Source organism: Pimephales promelas, chromosome 3 (genome assembly GCF_988280905.1).
Source record: "Pimephales promelas chromosome 3, fPimPro1.hap1.1, whole genome shotgun sequence".
Classification (NCBI taxonomy): domain Eukaryota; kingdom Metazoa; phylum Chordata; class Actinopteri; order Cypriniformes; family Leuciscidae; genus Pimephales; species Pimephales promelas.
Window position 1 is genome coordinate 22,518,428 of NC_142771.1, and position 19,626 is coordinate 22,538,053.

Consider the following 19,626-nt stretch of genomic DNA (forward strand, 5'->3'; position numbering starts at 1 on the left):
ATTGAGAGCTGTGTTTTTTGGGGGGGGGGGGGGGGGAACTCCTGTCCGTTTCCCACACAAATCTTTCAGACAGCTTTAGACGAGACGGTCCTCTCATAGTTCTTTGAATGGAAAAAATAAAATAAAAAATAAGTTCAATATGGCGGCTAGCCCATAGTTTTGCTTTACAGTAAAAGAGCAAATTGGTGTTCTTTTCTGACGCTTATTGTGCTTAACTCTTTTTATCATTACTCATTTTTAATCCTACTTCTCCACTTTCAGTTTAATTATATGGATAAGAGCAATCTTTTACATTACTTGTTTTAATTTGTACTATTCCCATAACCTAAAATTTGCTTTGTATGTAGTGTGGTAGCCTACTGACAAATTTCAATTTAATCCACGTATAAAACTCAAAGATGATGTCCTTTATCCCTGCACTCTTGGTTGACACAAATCAATATCTGAAATGTGCATAGTAGGCAGAAGGCCAGTGCACAGTCCTGCCAAAAGCAGTGTGAGATATTGATGTATCACTGAATAAACAGCCACTGTTCACACAAAGACCGGCGAAGTACGGCAACCCCATTATTTCTCTGCTGCATCACCTGTTGCGGTGGGTGTGTGCACATTACGATGTCTCAAAGGCAGATAAACATGTAAGATAATGCCACTGAGGATCTGGACCAGCACACTTTGCAGAGTCCCAAAGGACTGAGGTTTTACTGCATCGTAAAATACTTAAATGCGAGTCGATGTGTATTTGTTTTTTTTTACATCCAGCGTCATTCTCTCTTACTCTTTCTATTGTGTGGGTGTAGGATGATTGGATGAATCATTGTGTGTGTGGGCATTTGTCATAGAGCTATCTGAGAAAATTGAAAAAAACATTTGTCAGAAACCAATGCCTTTGTTGACAGAATGTTTCCAGGATCATTGAGAGTAGACTGATGATGATGTCCCACCTCAGTCTGACCTTCAAATGAGAAGATCCAAACATTTAAACTTCAAAAAGAATTCGTAAAGATACTGTTGAGGAAGATAAAATAGATGTGAGGGTTAGCGAGGGAGAATATTTAAACAAAAGACTATTTTGGGGTCTATAGATCACTGTGCACTCTTGAATAATGCCCATTTTGGAAACCATTTAACTGTTGGCTTCTGCAAGACAGAGGAAGTGGGATAGAAGAAAGAGATTAGTCAAATCCTCAGGCAGGGATGTAAATGCTGACAAATACAGCTTTATCCTGTCATCTTTGCTAGCCTCCCATCTCCAGGATCCTGACTCAGACAAGTTTCAGGGAGAGGCGCCAATCAGCCAAAGCCATCCTGCAATGTTCCTTCATTTATCTGCTCGCTGTTTGTTGCCTAATTGTCTGGACAGCTGAAAGGCCTACTGCAGCGCCAAACATGGCTCCTTTTCTCATCCTGGCCCTATGCTGCAATGCTGAGGTTCTAGCTTACTGTTGAGACTGAGAGAGATTATTTGATGTGATTTTTTTTTTTTAAATTTTTATCAATGTTAAAATACTTTCTCCTTTCCAAGCTTAATTTGCAGATACAGCTGTAAGTAATTACAGACATTTGCAACATTAAAGTGACCATATTTCATTCATTTTCAGTGAGAACCAGCTATTACTGACAACAAAGTTGAGCAGAGCTTGGGAAGCACAGATATTTAATTTCACACGATAAGTTGTTAATTCTGTTGAAATTCTGTCTACTGTTTTGTCTAAATAAATGAACACAAGAAAGCCAAGTCATTTTTTAATTCTACAAATTAATTCTACACTTTATAATGTACAGTGTGAAAAGTTTGTAAAAATTTGAGATTTGTTAAAGATTGCATTCTACAGTGTTCTTATTAGTGCTTTTAAAATTTAAAGGTGCAGTAAGGGATTTTTTTAAGAAATGCTGTTGATATTTGAATTTGGCAAACAAACACACACCTCCCTTCATTTCTCTGCCCCAAAATAACCACCAACAGCTGCAGCAGAAACAGAAAAAACATAAAAAAAAATGATACTCAAGTATTGGGCAGAGAATAAAGCAATCTTGGCATCCATTTTCAGGCCTTCCCACTCTCTAATGTCTCTCTAGTGCTTGTGGAGTTGGCAGGGTTACTTTGAAAATGTATTCTGTTACAGTTAAAAAATATGTTCATATTAACACTTAACCGTCAGTACCTAAAAACGCCAGTGGGTAAAATGTACCCACACATGACTACTGTTATGATATTGCTAAAAACAATTATTATGCCACTGTATTATGCCATTGTCTTCACAAAGTAATGTCTAAAGTCATGAAATTATTATTTTTAGTCATCAACTAGTGTTCAACAGATGACCCGTCAGATGCTAAACTGATCCAGGATGCATCCCTCACCCCTGATATCCCCTCACCATCAGGCTCACTATCAATCATGACTCACCATCACTAAATCCTCAGCATCCATAAATCAAATTGAATCTTTTATCCATTTTGATTAAAACATGTTACCGCTATCTCAGTACGTGACTGGCGTTGTCTAGTAACAGAAAGTTAAAACGGCGCAAAAATGACCCAATCTCATGTCTCGTCTTGTGAGATAAGTGTCTCGTCACACCCCTAGTGGATTGCTATATACCGCCTTGATTGCAATCACCATGCCCAATTAGACTGCAGGCTCACTCTCGCTCTTATCCAAAATAAATAATCAAAATTATCATCCCTAACATGTGTTTTATTGAACTAAATAAATTTCCATTGGCTAAAATACACGCACAGGTTACTTTTCTTCCTGAACAAGTGCACACCTGATTCCGCACTGCTTTCATATTCACGTGAATCGTGCCACAGTTCGAGTGCAACCGAAATTAGATAACCTCCTTCAGGTAATCTCAAGTTCGGAACCCCGCTGCCAGTGTGAGAGCACTCTAAAATGTAAAAATTGTGAAAAATGAATCACAGTTAAATATCCAATTTCAGTTGATTGCCAAAAGGGTTCCGATATATAATGTGCATCCCTACCAACAGTACAGCGCCTGCAACCTCTGACAAGTTAATCACTTTCATTGTGAAAGGGGTTTAGTTAATTTGTAGACTGACTTTGCTTGTTTCTCTAAACATTGCTTGTCATAACACTAGTTCTGTCAAAAGAACCAACATCTGACTGAACCAATAGTGTAAGCAGAGCCCAAAAAATAACACACTCCAAACATCAGCTACACGTAACGAGTGTAAATGGCTAAAATGACATATTTATTGTCAGTTAAAAGTGTGACACAAAGTTCATTTTAAACTTGGGCATAAGTTTGGAGCAGGACTACCTATTTTGACTTAATGATGGCAGATGGGACAAATATTTGGCAAAGCAGTTTGAAAATTGTTATTTCGGTGCTGCTAATGGTGCAGAAATTACTTCACCTTTAAGGAATGAGGAAGGCATATGAATATGTAGCGCTGTCGTATTAATTCAAAGTTAATTAATATGAAGTATTTTCAGGATGACTTTGTAATAAAAGGAGCTTATAAATTTGATCTGTCTGACCTACTGAAATCAGTCATTTGTAGAGGAACAGAAATCAAGGTTATTGGAAACGGGGGTCCTGAACACCTGTTTTTGTAGAGCTCCATGTTTTCAGTATGTGAGAAAGTCTGATTTATTCACGTGCAAGGCAGGAGACATTCACATTATGAATTATTTTGGTATACAATTGCATGACTTGAAAATGCTGCCTGTGGTCTTTTCACTCACTGCTGCATCCAGGAATGAACCTGTCAGCGGATCTGTTTCTTATCCTTTTTCCAGCATACCAATATGATTTTGTCTTCCCCTGCAAACTGATGCAATTCATTTTCTTGGCTGCACAAAAAAACATTTCAGTACATTTATCAAAACAAAATGCAATTCCTTTACTTTCTCGGATGATTCCCTGCATGATCTTCTAAACCAAACCTTGCACTTTCCTCCTTAAACAGCTACCTATTCTGAATGGATCTACTGCACAGTTATACCCCGTGGACTACATGACAAAATAAATCCAAGCAAAATTTCAGACCACATAAACACTATTTTCACAACGAGCTGTTTCATTAAATCAGGTCCTGCTGATATTGACCATCCCCTAAAAAAATTGTCCATGAACCCAACAATACATAACTGCGCTATTTCCCGCTGTGAGTTTGCTGATCTTGTCCTGCAGTCCACTCCAATCACCTGCAGCTGTCTTCACACCTGGTTGCCATGGCAACACCCTCCTAATTGGCTGACCTGGCTGGACACTATATGATTGTGGTTGCGATACTTTTTATTACCTCTGAGGAACCAGCTTTCCTGTCAGGAAAGTCAGGAATGATCTACCAAAGATTTGTCGTCAATGGCGTGTGTGTTAAAAATTGAGCATCATTGGATGTGTGTTTATTGGGTGATGTGTGAAGGAATGACTTTCTTGTCATCTCTCTCTCTCTTTCTTTATCAGGAGAGCTTAAGGGACTGACAGCACCCAGTGGAAATAAGCCATTGTTTTCCTCCACAAAAGAGAGCATGAGAAGGGAACAAAGAAGGTCTTTGTATCCCTTTTCCATCCTCTTGCGTTCACACCCTCCTCCTTTCTTTTTCTGTCTTTAGCTCCCTCTCTCTTTCCTCTGCAGAGGCCATTGTGCTCTCAAGCAGCGGTGTCAGGAGTCACGAGCGCTGAGCTTGTTCGCTTTTATTATTTCATTCAGCTTTTCACCTGAGAGTCTGCCAGCACATGTGCATGTTTTAGCAGAACTTGGTGTGCAGTGCATATCCACAAAGATATTTACATTTGTACGTGTATGACCAAAAATTATTTAGTCATTCTTATTTCAGATAATTTTCACCATAATAAATTTTGAAATGATTTGGTAATTTCAGTCTTAGGTTATATATATATTTTTTTAAGTTTATTTATTTCAGATAATTTTAATATAATATATGTTGTGAATGGTTCATTTCAGTCTTAGGTTTGTTTTATTTTATTTGCAATGACGCTTTTCCCCCCAAAGAAAATCACACAATATATATTTAAGTATTTTTTTTTTTGTCTTAAATTTAATTTTTTTTTTTTTATTTCAGATCATCAATTGTATGTATGTGTATATAATGTGGCCCCTCTGAGTTCACTGTACTAAAATGGCCCCCACAGTCACCAGATCTCAACTCAATAGAGCATCTTTGGGATGTGGTGGAACGGGAGCTTCGTGCCCTGGATGTGCATCACACAAATCTCCATCAACTGCAAGATGCTTATCATCTTATCAATATGGCCCAACATTTCTAAAGAATGCTTTCAGCACCTTGTTGAATCAATGCCACATAGAATTAAGGCAATTAATTGTATATGTATATATGTATGTCTGTGTGTGTTGGATTTTTATATTTGTAAGATTGAAAATCTAGGTCTGGGCCTTACAAAATATAATTGTAAAAGAAAGGCCTTTAAAAATAAACGATGAAAACTTCATAAAACAGAACGTTTAAATCTGTTCGTTTTTATTAAATCCCCTGGGACATAACATTTCCAATAGTCAACAGCGTTGCATTTATAGAATAGAGAGGGAATGAGAGCAGATCTTGTTTTCTTCTCTAGACCTTCTTTTCATCTCCTCCTCTGCATGTGTGCTTGTCTTTTCTGTATGGCACCATCCTTCATCTTTCAGTCCTGTCCTTTTCATGAGAGAATGCTTAGTTTCCAAATCCTTATTCAAAGCCAATTTCACAGCACTGGAGGAAAGGAGCAAACCGCTGACACAGCACAGTGATAGAGGGATGACAGGAAGTAAAGAAGGAAGGAAAGGAAAGTATCGGTATAGAGAGTGTGTAGAGTTAGGTCGAGGAGAAGAAGATAATGATGCGGCTGTAAATATTAATATAAGAGATTAGAGGTGGGAAGCAGAATATGCGAGTAGAGCGACAGCAATTTCCCCTCCTTGCACAAAGTCAGCAGTCACTCTGCTTCATATTTCTTCCGGGTTTTCCATTTCCTGCTGCTCGCTTGCTCCACACTTGCAGGAGAAAGAACCCAACTCATCTGCTTTTGACCAAATTTGCATTTTTTTTTTTTTTAATGATGAAGATCTGAAAACTATATGTTGTTCAACCAAACATGGAAATTCTGTCACCATTTTCTTTCTCACCTCTCACGTGGAACACCATAAGTAAAATTGTTTAGCATGTTTTTCTCAACACATCTTTTTATTTTCACACTGACAATAATCACATTCAATTTTCATAAAACTTTTGGTAACACCTTACAATAAGTTTCCATTAGTTAAAGGTACAATATGTTGGATTTCTGTAGTAAAATATCCGAAAACTACTTATCCAATGTTATATGTTTTGTTTAGTTGATTACTTACAATATCCCAAATGTTTCCAACTATTTGTAAATTGTGAGAAAATTGTGATTTTTAACCAAGGAAACGGTGTGTGTAAGCAGGGGTGAAGGAGTCGATAGTCAATGGCGTCCAGAGATGTGGTGGAGGCTAAACGCACATAAACGCCGTTTACGTACCTCCCAATATTCGGAAATATCGTTGACCCACCTCCAAAATGCGTTTATCCACCTCTAAATAAGTTCCTAAGACATTTTAAATTAAGCTTATGTCGTTTTAGTTTAGTAGTAGAGTGAAAACTTCACTATACTAAAGCACACAGCACCTTTAACTAACAATGAACAATACATTTGTTACTGTTTTCATTTTGCATTGCCTTTAGTAATATAACTGTTCATTTTTAGTTCAGATTAGCTCAGGTACATTTAACGATATTAAAAGATATTTGGATTTTAACAGTATATTAGTAAATGTTGTGAACATTAACTAAGAAACAAAAGTATTTTTCATTGTTAATTCATGTTGTTTTGTGTTGTGAAGTAACTAATGTTAACAAATGGACCCTTATCTTAAAGTGTTACCACACTTTTTGTATTTTTAATTGTTGCCTTTCTGGTTGTTTTTATATTTATTTAATTCTAACTCCTAATCTTCTGTTAACAATGTGCAACAATTGTTACCAATTGCATTATGGCCCTTTAACAGGTTTTATGCGTGTGATGGAGCATATTGGAGAGATTGAAATGAGAGTAAACACAGACTTTAAAAAAAATAATCCTTGCTCCAGGCAAAATAATGCAGCTCTCCTTTCCACACCTCTCGCATACTGTGGTAGCAAGATGCTGAGCAGGTTGGAGGAGAACAGACAGGGAAGCCAGAATGGATTGATTTTGCTGTAAATGTGGCAGAATGGTTAATTGACAATGAGAGGAAAGGGAATGAGAAAGGAAAAGAGCAGTTAGAAGTGTAAAGAAGGGAGGGAAAATGTAAAGTGTCACAACTGAATCACGCAAGCTGACAAAAGCTTCTCTCCGGCATCCAAATGGCACGTGCGAGAATATCTGCCGCAGTCACCCCCCTTTCCATTAAATACACACACATCCTCTTCTCTCCCTGCCCGATTATATGCTTATGTAAATCAGGTCATTAGGAAGATGCAGTGTGTTTTTCTGGGGTAGGAGCAGATGGAAGATGAGGGAAGGAAATCATTCTCTCCTTTTCCAGTGTTGTGTCGGAAGTTTGAAGATTGCTGAACTAACCTGCTGCATCACATTCTACATCCAGTGACTTGAATCTTTGGAGTCTATTCACTTAAAAGATCAGTTCAGATTCAAACTCTGATGATTTGTCAGTAGGTTACATTTTTAAGCCAGGAGTTGGGGTTCATTTTTTGTTCATCATTCACTGAGGGTGAATTCAGAATATTACATTAGTATACTAGCACACTACTCTCACCATTTTTTTCTGCCATAAAGATAGTAAGTAGCAGAGTTGTATGGTATTACAAATAAAAAAAGGGTAAAGCTTCAATGTGCCAAAGAGTCTGATAGAAGTTATTGAATGGAAGTCAAAGAAAATGTTCGCACTTCATTCCAGTATATTTCAATATCTGTGAGTTTGTCACTCAGTTATTCTGTCAGTTCCTGACTCTGACATTAAGCTGCTTTGTGACCTGGACTGTATGGGGTTTTGCACTAAAAGAGAACTCTGATATTGTTCGCCGTAGCTAAAAGAGATTTGCAACTCTTTATATCATCTTTCTACCCTTTCACTTTTCTCTTCTTTCCCTGTATACATTCCTTCTTTTTTTTCTCTCTCTCAAAAGCCTAGACAGTCTATTGAAATTGGTAAATTTTTAAGCTTACTCTCCATCCTCAGATTATTTTCCCTCTCATTTGTTGTGTCGTTTTCTCTCTGCTTCTTTTTTTCACTCAAGTGATATACACATGAGTGCAGCAGAGGATAAAAGCACACTCTCTGGCTGTCTGGACATATAACAGTCTAAGCCCAATAGAAGTATACGATTATGCACATTTTGCATTGTCTTTGTATTTTGCATAAGGTTTTCTTCATAGCAGATTGCTGACATGCATGCATGTCTTTGTTGAATGTGAGCCTGGCATCTGTCATGACACTCTCACCATTATCTTTAATTTCACATTGTGCTTTGAGAAGATGGCATGAGTTGTGGGTAACAGCTGCTGACAGTTTCTTTGTTAAAGTCATTTGTTTACCTGCTTTCTATTTTAAAGCAAACTGCCATGTTTTTTTTTTCCTATGGATGTGTTGCTCTTTGTATTATGTTTTTATATAGTTTTCCCCTTGTACAGTTCAAGCTTCTCTTTAAGCTTTGAGTCAGTGAAATCTGTGGCTCACACAGATGACAGCATTGGAAAAAAAAAATCATCTTATTGTGAAGAACGGGCTCTCAAAATTTAACATTTACCACGTTTTCCACTTAAAAAAACGCCCCTGTCTTACAGCACAGTCAACTGCAAATTTGCATTCAGTTCTGCCTCCTTCCAATCATCAACCAATAGACAGAACCAAGTCCCACTGTACTTTTTTTTTCTTTTTTAATAATCCATTCAATTGTATTTATTGTATACCACAATATGGAAGAAAAGATGTGTCGCTACATTCATTAAATCACAACTTTTAAAGGTGATGTAAGTTAAAATACTTTCTCTTATAATCTACCATTTGCAGAAACAAATATTAAAGTTTACAGAGTCAGTGTTTACAAGTTGAACGCATAGGTTGAACGTGCAAACTAACTCAAACGCCGTTTACAAAAAAAGGAATTAAAAGGTAAAACAACGATGTCGGACGATTTTGATTCTGTACTTCTGGCTACGTCGCCAGTGACCTTTTAAACGTAATTACGTATTATGTGACGTTACAACGCGCCTCACAGAATAGAGCAAGGCTAGCATTTGTCCTTAGAAAAGTTACATTTTTGGAATAAGTTTTGAAATAACCGATCGTTTCGCATGATAAGACCGTTATTCATCGTCTGGTGTCGTTTAAAGACATTTGAAGCTGCATCTGAGACTGTTATTAACTGTCTTTTGGACCTTGGACCGTCTGTTTCCCATTGAAGTCCATTATATGGAGAAAAATCCCGGAATGTTTTCATCAAAAACCTTAATTTCTTTTTGACTGTGGAAAGAAAGACATGGACATCTTGGATGACATGGGGATGAGTAAATTATCAGCAAAAATTTTTTCAAAAGTGAACTAATCCTTTAATAAGCTTTGCATATGATTCCTTTGAATTGCCTAAGTTCTCTTAAACCTTTAAAATATTTCTCTGTTTGTTAGTGCATCCTGACCAACTCAACCAATAGTGCAAGTTTTGTCTGACCAATGATAGATGTGGGATGTTTGATAGGAAGAACTGCTTTGAAAACAATCATTATTTTTGCAGTTCTACTTTTGGAGATTTTAGAAAATTACATTTTCATTTTAAAAGTGTAATAGGCATTGTTTCATTTTAATCTGCAAAAAAAAAAAAAACAAAAAAAAAAAAAAAACTATTGTCCTTTTGTTAAATCTTTACAGAGGCGGATATATTCTTTATCTGAAACCGCACTGCTGGCCAAAACTCCCTGAGCCAAGCTCAATGCCAGCCACTTGTCAATCACACCAAGTGCCATGCCGACAAACCTCATGGGGGCAGGGTTAGTGTATATACTGACAAGTATAAAAATGCTGTTATCCTGTCAGCCAGGTGTGTAAATTGTAACCATCATGGTACCAGAATCAGCATTAGACATTTGAATACACTTGTGCATACCATTCTCTTTTACATCACTGCAGGGTTCACTTTTAAACAAAACGTTTGCTGATAATTTACTCACACCCATGTCATCAAAGATATCCATGTCATTCTTGCTTCAGTCGAAAAGAAATCAAGGTTTTTGATAAACCCATTACAGGATTTTTTCTCCATATGGACTTCAATGGGAACCAAACAGTTCAAGGTCCAAAAGACACATTCAGTGCAAACTGTTCGAAGGGCTTTAAACGATTTCAGATGATGAATAAGGGTCTTATCAAGTGAAACGATTGCTCAATAATAACAAAGTTTAAGTTTTATAAGCTCAAATGGTCGCTTTAACAACGTGTGTCTAGTTTTGGTGCTCAACAAAACGGGTGCTAGATTAATTTGTTTTTTTTTTGCTGTAATTAATGTTTTAGAATTTAATATATATATATATATATATATATATATATTGTATTAGTGAATGTCTTGAAGCTGCCTGCAGAGCTGCTTTGTGCAAAGGTTTAAATCAGAGTGAAAACATTGCTGAGACGTTTTGTTTCTTTTTGACATTTGTGTTTAAATGAGGTCTTTTATTTAAGCTGCAGTCATTTCATGGCAGCCCACTGAATTGAATGAGCCGTGCCTCGACTGGGTCCCATTTAAATAAGCCTGTCTCTTTTGGTATTATCTAATAAATTCACATTAACACTCCTGGACTTAGTTTCAACTTGAAATACTCTGATGCTAATGCCCCTAAACAATGTTGTGCAAGCCTGACACACCAATGCAACTGATATGGCTAATGCTGCGAAACAGATTGCAGTAACTAATCGCTAATCCACTGGCATCCACTCTCCGGAGTCCAGACGTGACTTAGCTCATTACAGGGGCCATCTCTTAGGAAATGGGGAGGAGGAGGCCGGAATGGTAAGAGACTGCTTGAGAGGGGTCTAGTGTGATCTGAGCACACTGTGAGAAAGCACAGGTTTAAAGGTGTAGAACAGTTGATGCTTGAGAACCATATGCATATTTTGATGTTCGTACAGATGTTTTAAGCTTGGGCTGGACAACATTGGAAAAATAATGCCGTTGCGATATTTTGTTTTTCTGGAATACCTAAAAGATACAGAAGTTTTCACCAAATTATTTGAATAGCTATTTGGAAAGAAAAAAATCATTCTAGAATAAGTGGGAAGAGCATCTGCATCTGGACATGAGTGTAAACCTGCGCCCCCTCTCTCTGGCCTACTTCAGCCAAGAAAAAAGCAGCGAGAACATGGATGTTAGTGATCGCACGCCGACCGAGTCCCCGCGTGCATCACTCTCTCCTGCTCGATCATCTACGATCCTGTAAGAAGAAGAGCAGTGCCCCCACGACCATGGCGAGTGGGCCACGCCCCAAGAGCCTCCTCAAAGTCGGCTGGATGGTTGTTTTTTGCCTGGGCACCAGCAGGACCCTCGTCACAAACCAGCACCATTTTTTGCACGAGGAGCTAACCACACTGCCACACTCCTTATTCCATTCCCTATGTTGCTTCCGCAACATTCTCCTCAGTGGATGGCACCACGGAGAAGGGCTATGAGACGTTGCCACCCCTCGAAGAGGCTCTGACCGCTCACCTGTGCCCAAACTCGACTGCCAGTTGGCAAACCAGAGCTGTGCACCTCAACAAACCATGTCGTAACACATCCTTGCAGGATGCAAGGCCATGCCCCGTCCACGCTCAAAGTGTATGTGGCAGCCATTGCAGCTCGTCATGTCCTGGTGGCTGGCCAATCGCTGGGAAGAAATGGCCTGGTCTTGAGATTTCTGAAGGTTGCTAGGATTAACCCCTTCAGACCTCCCTCTATGGCACCATGGGACCTTTCCACGGCCGTGGGGATTTTTGAAGGGTCCACCCTTTGAACCGCTCTAGTGGGGTTCCTTGACGGGGCTCAGCCCGTGCCATTGGATGTGCATTTGCTGCAAAATATTTTATATTTTGTTACCTTGTAAGGCTTTGGTTTTAAAGTAGGGACATTAGCTTGGCTGTGATGCTCAGTCATTTGCAAAATAGAGAAATACACTTCTCTCTGAAACTGGTAGATAATCACACACAAGCCATATTTTGATATTGATTTTATTTCAATATATCGCGCAGCCCCTCTAGGCATATTTGTTTAATGTAATATGGCCTAATAAGCCAACATTTGCTAATAGTGGTCTGTAACTACTGCCACATGCATTGGGTTGTGTTGAAATATGCCTGATGTTGTAATTATCAGGGTTGAAGAAAGCTTAGCGTGCCTGTGTTTGTGCTTAGGGCTTGGCTCCCTACTGGGCCCTAACTTGAGACGGAGAATATACTGTAAACATAAATTGTTGTCACACTGTAGTTCTACCAAGAATTTCTGACATACTTTTCTGGGACCCTTTAAAGACACTCTCCTGCATTCCGGCATTGATAATCAAGAGCACACAAAGTTTAGTGCTCAATTATAGAGATTGCTGTTTACTTCTGCAACCACACTAAGCAAAGGGTGTGATGGTAGTCTAAACTAAAGCACAATGAGAGGATGACCGGTAAAGCTTACGCTCCCGCAGTTAGCGCTGCATTTCCATTTACTTATTATTTATTCATCATTTTTAGTTACTGTGGTCTATAAACTAACGTGACATTAAAGTAAATTGTTTTAGATAGACGTTCCTATTATGTTCCTATTTCTTTCTTTTTCAGTCTCTCTGTGGCATGAAGTGTTTCTGTAAAATGTGTAATGCTTTGCAGAGTAATGGTTAACCTAATGGTTAACAAAAATGCTGAAAATGACATTTAACATGTGATGCTGGCCAATTTAATCTGCTTAGCACACCGCCAGAGACAAAATGACTTAGCAATTATTGCGATGCAACTTTTGAAGATCTAAATTGAATTGTAAGGCAGCCAACAACCTCACAATGGCAGTTTTCGAGCATGTGAAAGCCCAAGACTGGCCAAATGTTGCTGTCAACACAGTCAGGTACTGACTGATGTCTTAATCATAATAAAGCAGCAATTATATTATTTTACCATTTTACACACCTTGATATTGTTAGAGGAGATGAGTGTTTATGGGTCTGGCAAACTGCATGTATTGTTTTATAACGCATTAAGGATAGGATGACCTGGAATGGAAAGTAGCCATGTGATATCCATATGATTATAACACGCAATTATAATGCTGTCTAGGTCTCATTACTATTCAAACACCCATATGTGCGGAGACCATTTTAATGCAGAATTTTTAGATGTATAATAATACATTTGTGCGTGTATGAATATTGTTAGTCTTTGTGACCTTTTATCGTTCACTTTCAACCTTATTTATTATTCAGGTAGGGTAAGGATAGTCAAATCTAGCCTAATTCCGCCAGATGGCTGAATTTCTTCAGGAATGACGTAAAAGATCGTTTTTGAGGCTCAGTTAATAGTTAGTAAAGTCTCACAGGGGGCAATTGTAACAATAAAACACTCTATTGGTGTTAGAGTCCCTTTTTAGAGTATCGGGTTTCCTATTTGCTTAATGCAGGCAGCATCTGAGGTGGCCTTTACTCCTCCGATTTTTTTTATACTACATCTTGGGAAATTCCAACTCCATATTAGTCATTAACATGCTCTCTTCACCCCTGTGTGGTAACCTTTGTGTTTGGTAACAAAAGTATCAATCTCGGGAACCTAACTTTCACAACTGTTGTTTATTTCTCCTACAGTAGGCCTTTGTTATATTAACAAAGGAAGTATTGCAGTTACTTAATCTCATATTCATTCAACCATATATGGCATTACCTTAAAAGCAAGCAAATAACATAACATTGAAATAGGTAAATAGCAATGTCAATCTTAATATCCAAAAAGTGTATATTGGTGTGTAAAGTTGCGGTTCAGTACATACTTTTGTTTTGGGGTCAAGGTTCGATACAAGTTCGATACAATAAGAAAAAATGTTCACTTAGATTAGGGTCCAATTCTCACTATTAACTAAGACTTTTGCCTCAATAAACTCGATTACTACTAAATGATTACTACTTATTAGTTAGTAAGGCTGCTAAGTTTAAGTATGGGGTAGGATGAAGATAATGAAATGAAATAAGATCATGCAGATTAAGGAAATTATATGTGCTTTATAAGTACTAATAAACAGCCAATATGCACACTAATAAGATACTTGTTAATAGTGAGAATCTGATTTTTTTTTTTTAAATAGATTTTTTTATTATCTCTCTTAAATGTTTGCTCACTCATTGTGTTTTTACAATGGGTAATTTTGTTGTTAAGAGTTTACACAACACAGGGAAACTTGATTTCAATCTTTAAATTAAATTAAAAAAGCAAAAAATAAATACAACAGAATAAAGACAAATAAAGAGAAAAAAATGTGTTTTACATGGTTTAACCATATTTTTTTACAGTCTATAGATCTAACACCACTATTCAGAAATACTACCAAAACTGAATAAAGTATTCAAATGTAAAATAACTCTGGATCGTCTTAAATACATAGGCTACTGTGCTAACCCTGATTCCTTAAAGCTATCTTTTGTTGTTTTATCAACATACACATATTAGACTACTGTCACTTAAGAGCTAGGACACAGATCCATTATACTTTTGCCATTATACAGAGATCCAGCTTTCCTTATATAGATGTAATTTGGTGATGTGCATTTTGACAGAGAAAGAGAGAGATAAAGGACACAGCACCACCGAATCACGCTGTTTGTGAAATTGCGTCTGCCAAAAAAGTTTTAAAATGACTGATTTGATCTTATAATCTATATGGAATCTATCTATATAATCTATCATTTATTATTAATAATGATAATAATACTTGGCCTTAACTGATCTGATCTGCAGCATATGTGCATGTGCTCTGACTAGATGTTTTTAGAAAGTACCAATCACTATACAGCAGAGGTTTTGTTGGCCTTATGTAAAGATGGTTTGGGCTTGTATTATGTTACTGTAATGATTAGCTTTAGTCTTTATCAACACTAGAAAAAGGTTGAGAACTAATAGTTTGTATGAATCTGTTGTGAATCCTTTTACACTATTCATATCTAAACTCAGCTGTGTTTTAGACTTTTTTTTTTGCCTCATACTCTTTCACTCCTGTGCATATGTTTAATGTCTCAAAGAACAAAAGACTGATACAAAATCACTTGGAACTCAAGGACAGTTAATATGTTGATAAAATAAATTTCTGTTAAAGAGGAGAGAAATAAAGAGAAGGAGAAAGTCGGGTTTTAAGTGCTGTCCTGGGAGAACAGTGCAAAGAGCCACATGCACCCTGGTCTAAAGGGAGTTAAAGAGCTTTTAGTATGTGTGAGTTTGTCTGGTGAAGATATCAAGAGCTTTTAATGTGTTTGGCAATTTCTCTCAAGCAATATATGAAGAGTTAAGATGCAAAAGCCTCTAAATGCCATTTGAAATTTTCTTCTTTAATGATGATTTTTATCAAACTTGTATATTTAAGTTCGGTAATTTCACTTAAATAACAATTAATAGGTAATTATCATTGCCATTTAAGTGAAATTACTGAACTTAAATATACAAGCTTGATAAAAATGATCATTCTATAAGAAAATTTCAAATGGCACTTAGAGGCTTTTGCATCTGAACTCTTCATATATATATATATATATATATATATATATATATATATATATACAGTGTTGGGAGTAACGCATTACAAAAGTAATACATTACAGTAACATATTACTTTTTGCTGTAACGCAGTAGTGTAAGGCATTACTAATCAATTTTCAGTAATATTTTACTCGTTACATGTTCAGTGAGGCTTGTATTACAGTTGTATTACAGTGTATTGTCTGCTTTTACTTCTTAAAGGCAACAGACTATGTGAAAGTTTTAAAGCAGTCTTTTAGTGCCAGTTCAGAGCGGTCGCGTCTGTAACATTGTTTTTTCCTCATAATTGCGAACACGAAAAATAAAATAAAATGAATATTTTAAGTTCTATGGAGACTGCAGAGCCAACCCTTCGTCATCCGATTTGCGCAGTGTAATTAACAGAATTACAAAAAATATATTTTGCCTCCTATTTTTTTTGTCACGCATGAATGTGTGTCTTTTCCCTAATATTAAAAATAAAACATAGACTGATATTTTGTCTAATGTCTGGAGTCCTTTAAGGAAGTAGCCTCTATACGTTTCAATACATGTATTTTCTGAGAATTTTTATTTCAAGTTTTGACTGCAAATGTCATGTCCATAATGCTGGACTTCCCCAATTTTAAATAATTTATCCTCAACTAGTTTTGTGGTGTAGGTCTACATATTTTATAATGTTAACTTCAAATAATACTAATAGTCTAATTTTAAGATAAGGTAGCATTGGATATGGACGGTAAGGAGAATAACGCTGGGAGTTGGAAGAGGTGTGTCGCGATTCTGTAGGTTCGTGGATGTGGCGAATCGCGATTTCGGTTTCATATTGCATATCGTTAGAAGCCCCAAAGTTAAGTTCTACTTCTGTAGTTATTTTGGTGAAAGTAACTCAAAAGTAATACATGAGTAATGTAACGCATTACAATTCTGAGACAGTAATATTGTAAGGTAATAAATTACTTTTAAATAACAGTAACAAGTAATACCTAATGTATTACAGTTTGGAAGTAACTTGCACAACACTGTATATATATATATATATATATATATATATATATAAAACGCCACTCAGTACCTGTGTACCTGTTAGTTTGTGGTGTTGTGTTTATAAATATCATATGCTACTTAAGAGGATGTAGGTCCTTCTAGTAAGATTTTAAATTTGTGGCCTTTGCATGAAAATATTTATTGCAATTAGTATCTATATGTCAATAGTATCCATCTAATGTCTATATTTGTGTATCTGTACTCTATTCCCACTAGAGTATTGAGTTTGTAAATATGTAAGGTAAATGTGTGCTTGAGCTAAAGGTGTTTTAGTGTGCATCTGATTTAAACAAAAGCGTCAGCACAAGCTCTCAGGGGCTTCCTGCAGCTTTTAGCGTTGAATGTGAGAGTGTGTCTATTCTCCCATTAGGAGTGCTAATGTGTTTTAGCGTTAACACACAAGAGAGAGACTTACCACAGCGCTCTCCCTGCTAGACTGAGACAAGAGGGAGGCAAGAGCAGGAGAGGAAAGAGATTAAGACGTTGTGAAACTTTTGAGGAGATGATGAGAAACTCAAAATGAAGCTAATTAGCAGAGTGCTAGATGACATGAAGAATGAATGCGAGATAAACCGTTTCGAGACTGTAAAAATAGTACACTGTAGTCCTGTTGTTATCGGCTCATTTCTCCTTTCTGTCATTTGCTGCAACTGAACGTCTAGCTGCATTTGCTGTTATAATGGCTGCAAATAGAGCCTTTTTAGATGTTGGTGCCTCAGCATCTACTCATGGAGAGGGAAAAAAGGGAGAAGCTGCAAATTAGATTCTGCTCATCACCACAGCAACACCGACAGTAGGTAGATTTTGTATTCCAGGACAAAAGGAAAGTGGCTTGTTAGATTAAATTGAAGTGGGCAGGGCTAATGGAAACTTATGGAGTACTGGACTTCAGTGAGAATCGCAGTCAGGTGAAGCATGTGTCTGATGCTGCAGAAACTCATCCATGCTTACATCTCCTTCTTTATGAGTCACTGTGTGCAGTGAGTGAATGAACGGGGATGAAGCGCAATATGCTGCTGCATTCATTACGGATTTGGAGTTGTTTTTATTCCAGTCTTCATGAAAGCAGAGCAGATGACAGAGCAGCTCAGCGCTGGCACAGGAACATGGCACCAGCACAATATGAGCAAATCGAAAGTTATCTGTTTCCGTGTGGCTTGCATTTCAGTCTATCTAGTGTTATACAGCACATCAATAGGGTTTTAGAAAAAAAAAATCGAATTTTCTCCATAGAGAAACAGGTTTTTAGCAATAATTTATGAACCTTTCAAGAGAGACGCTTTGAGATTGCTTCTGTAGATGTCACAAGCCATGTAAAATTTTACCTTCATTTAGAATGGCTTAAAATGGAGGATTAATACGGAATATTTACCCTCAGACATCCATGCATTGAACATAGTGACATTCAGGTTTTTATTATTATTATTATTATTCTTGAATGAATTGTGTTTTCAGAAATAATTTTTGTTTTGTTTTTGGGGTGAATTGTGGAACTTAATTTTAATGTCTTACAATATAATATATTTTTAATATTTCATCTAATTTAGTTTAAGTATGCTCGAATTTTAATCCTGCACAATACTATATTGAATATTGGATAAATCATAATAATTTTGATCTGATTCTGAACACATCTATTTTTTAATCAAGTTGATACTCCACAACATTTACGCCTTAACACCACAGAAGATCAACATACACATGGCTACACTCAAATTGCCATACTTTTGTTTGTATTTTTTTTCGTGCTACATAAATTGTATTAAAAAAATTATAATACATTGAAATTAACTACAGCATCCTCCCACCCCAAAAAATAAGATATAGGGAAAAAAAAAGTCCTTATCTTTCAATATAAATTATGATTTTGCAAAGTGTTACATTCTTGCTTCTTTTTGAGTCAAAGGCAGATATAAACAACTGCTGAAATGGGATTCACTGCCGGCCGGGCGACCCGAAGAGGCTTGTTTATGAGATTAGATGCTACTTCTAGCAGTCTTGCTGTACAGACTCTCTGTATAATAAAGCTTTTGAAATTCAAGCCTTTGTGTGACCCCTGCGGATGCAACAGCACTGTGGATAATGAAATGTCTGTGCAAGTGAACATACTGAACATAGGCTAAATATCAAAAATTGCACAAAAGTGTTGTTAATTCTATTGTTATTGTAAACATTGATTTATTGCCCAGCTCCAACCACACATACATAACCTGAAAATTAAGAATGAAGAAAAAAAGTAGTTAAATACTTGGTTTGAAAATGTCTTGTTCCGGAAGGATTAGCAATGGTAGGAGTAAGCAAGCAGTGACCTTGTTGTGTGACTTTAGCAAGCGGTGACATTCAATATGTACGTTTATTTTTCTCAAATACAACCATTGCTGTGATTCAGTTAGTTTTAACCCATGTTTAGTGATCATATGTATTAATTATAAGTGTTATGAATTTGCTATAGTGGGTAACTGAGGATTTAAAAAAAAAATCTGGATATTGATGCATCTTTTTCTTATCCTTCCACAGGCTGCCGCTCCGTCACCATGACGACTGATCAGTGTCCCGTGCCGCTTGGCGTGAGCCAGGTGGGGGCGGGGCTGTGCGAGGACTTCGTCCCCTCTCAGGGAGATGACATCATCGAGGAGGTGGGGCCATGCGATGATGCAGGAAGTGACCTCAGCACTTTGGTCGTGCCATTTCCCGAGTTGGCGCCAGTGGTTTTCTTCTGCCTCAAGCAGACCACTTGCCCACGCAACTGGTGCATTCGCATGGTGTCGAACCCATATCCTTTATTTGCTGGAGCTTACAGGTCGTGAGTAGAGTGTGATTTCTAACAATGCCTAGCATGGGTGGACTTGG

General features: G+C 37.1%; 1 protein-coding gene across 4 annotated transcripts in view; it reads left to right on the forward strand.

Annotated features, from left to right (window-relative positions):
* cacna1ia (calcium voltage-gated channel subunit alpha1 Ia) overlaps positions 1-19,626 on the forward strand; it is a 196,550-nt gene that overhangs the window by 24,571 nt on the left and 152,353 nt on the right. For all 4 annotated transcript variants that reach the window (XM_089128503.1, XM_089128502.1, XM_089128505.1 and 1 more), the window contains exon 2: positions 19,294-19,548. In XM_089128503.1, coding sequence (XP_088984629.1) covers positions 19,311-19,548 — 238 coding nt within the window. In that variant the 5' untranslated portion in view covers positions 19,294-19,310. The remainder of the gene's footprint in view (positions 1-19,293; positions 19,549-19,626) is intronic.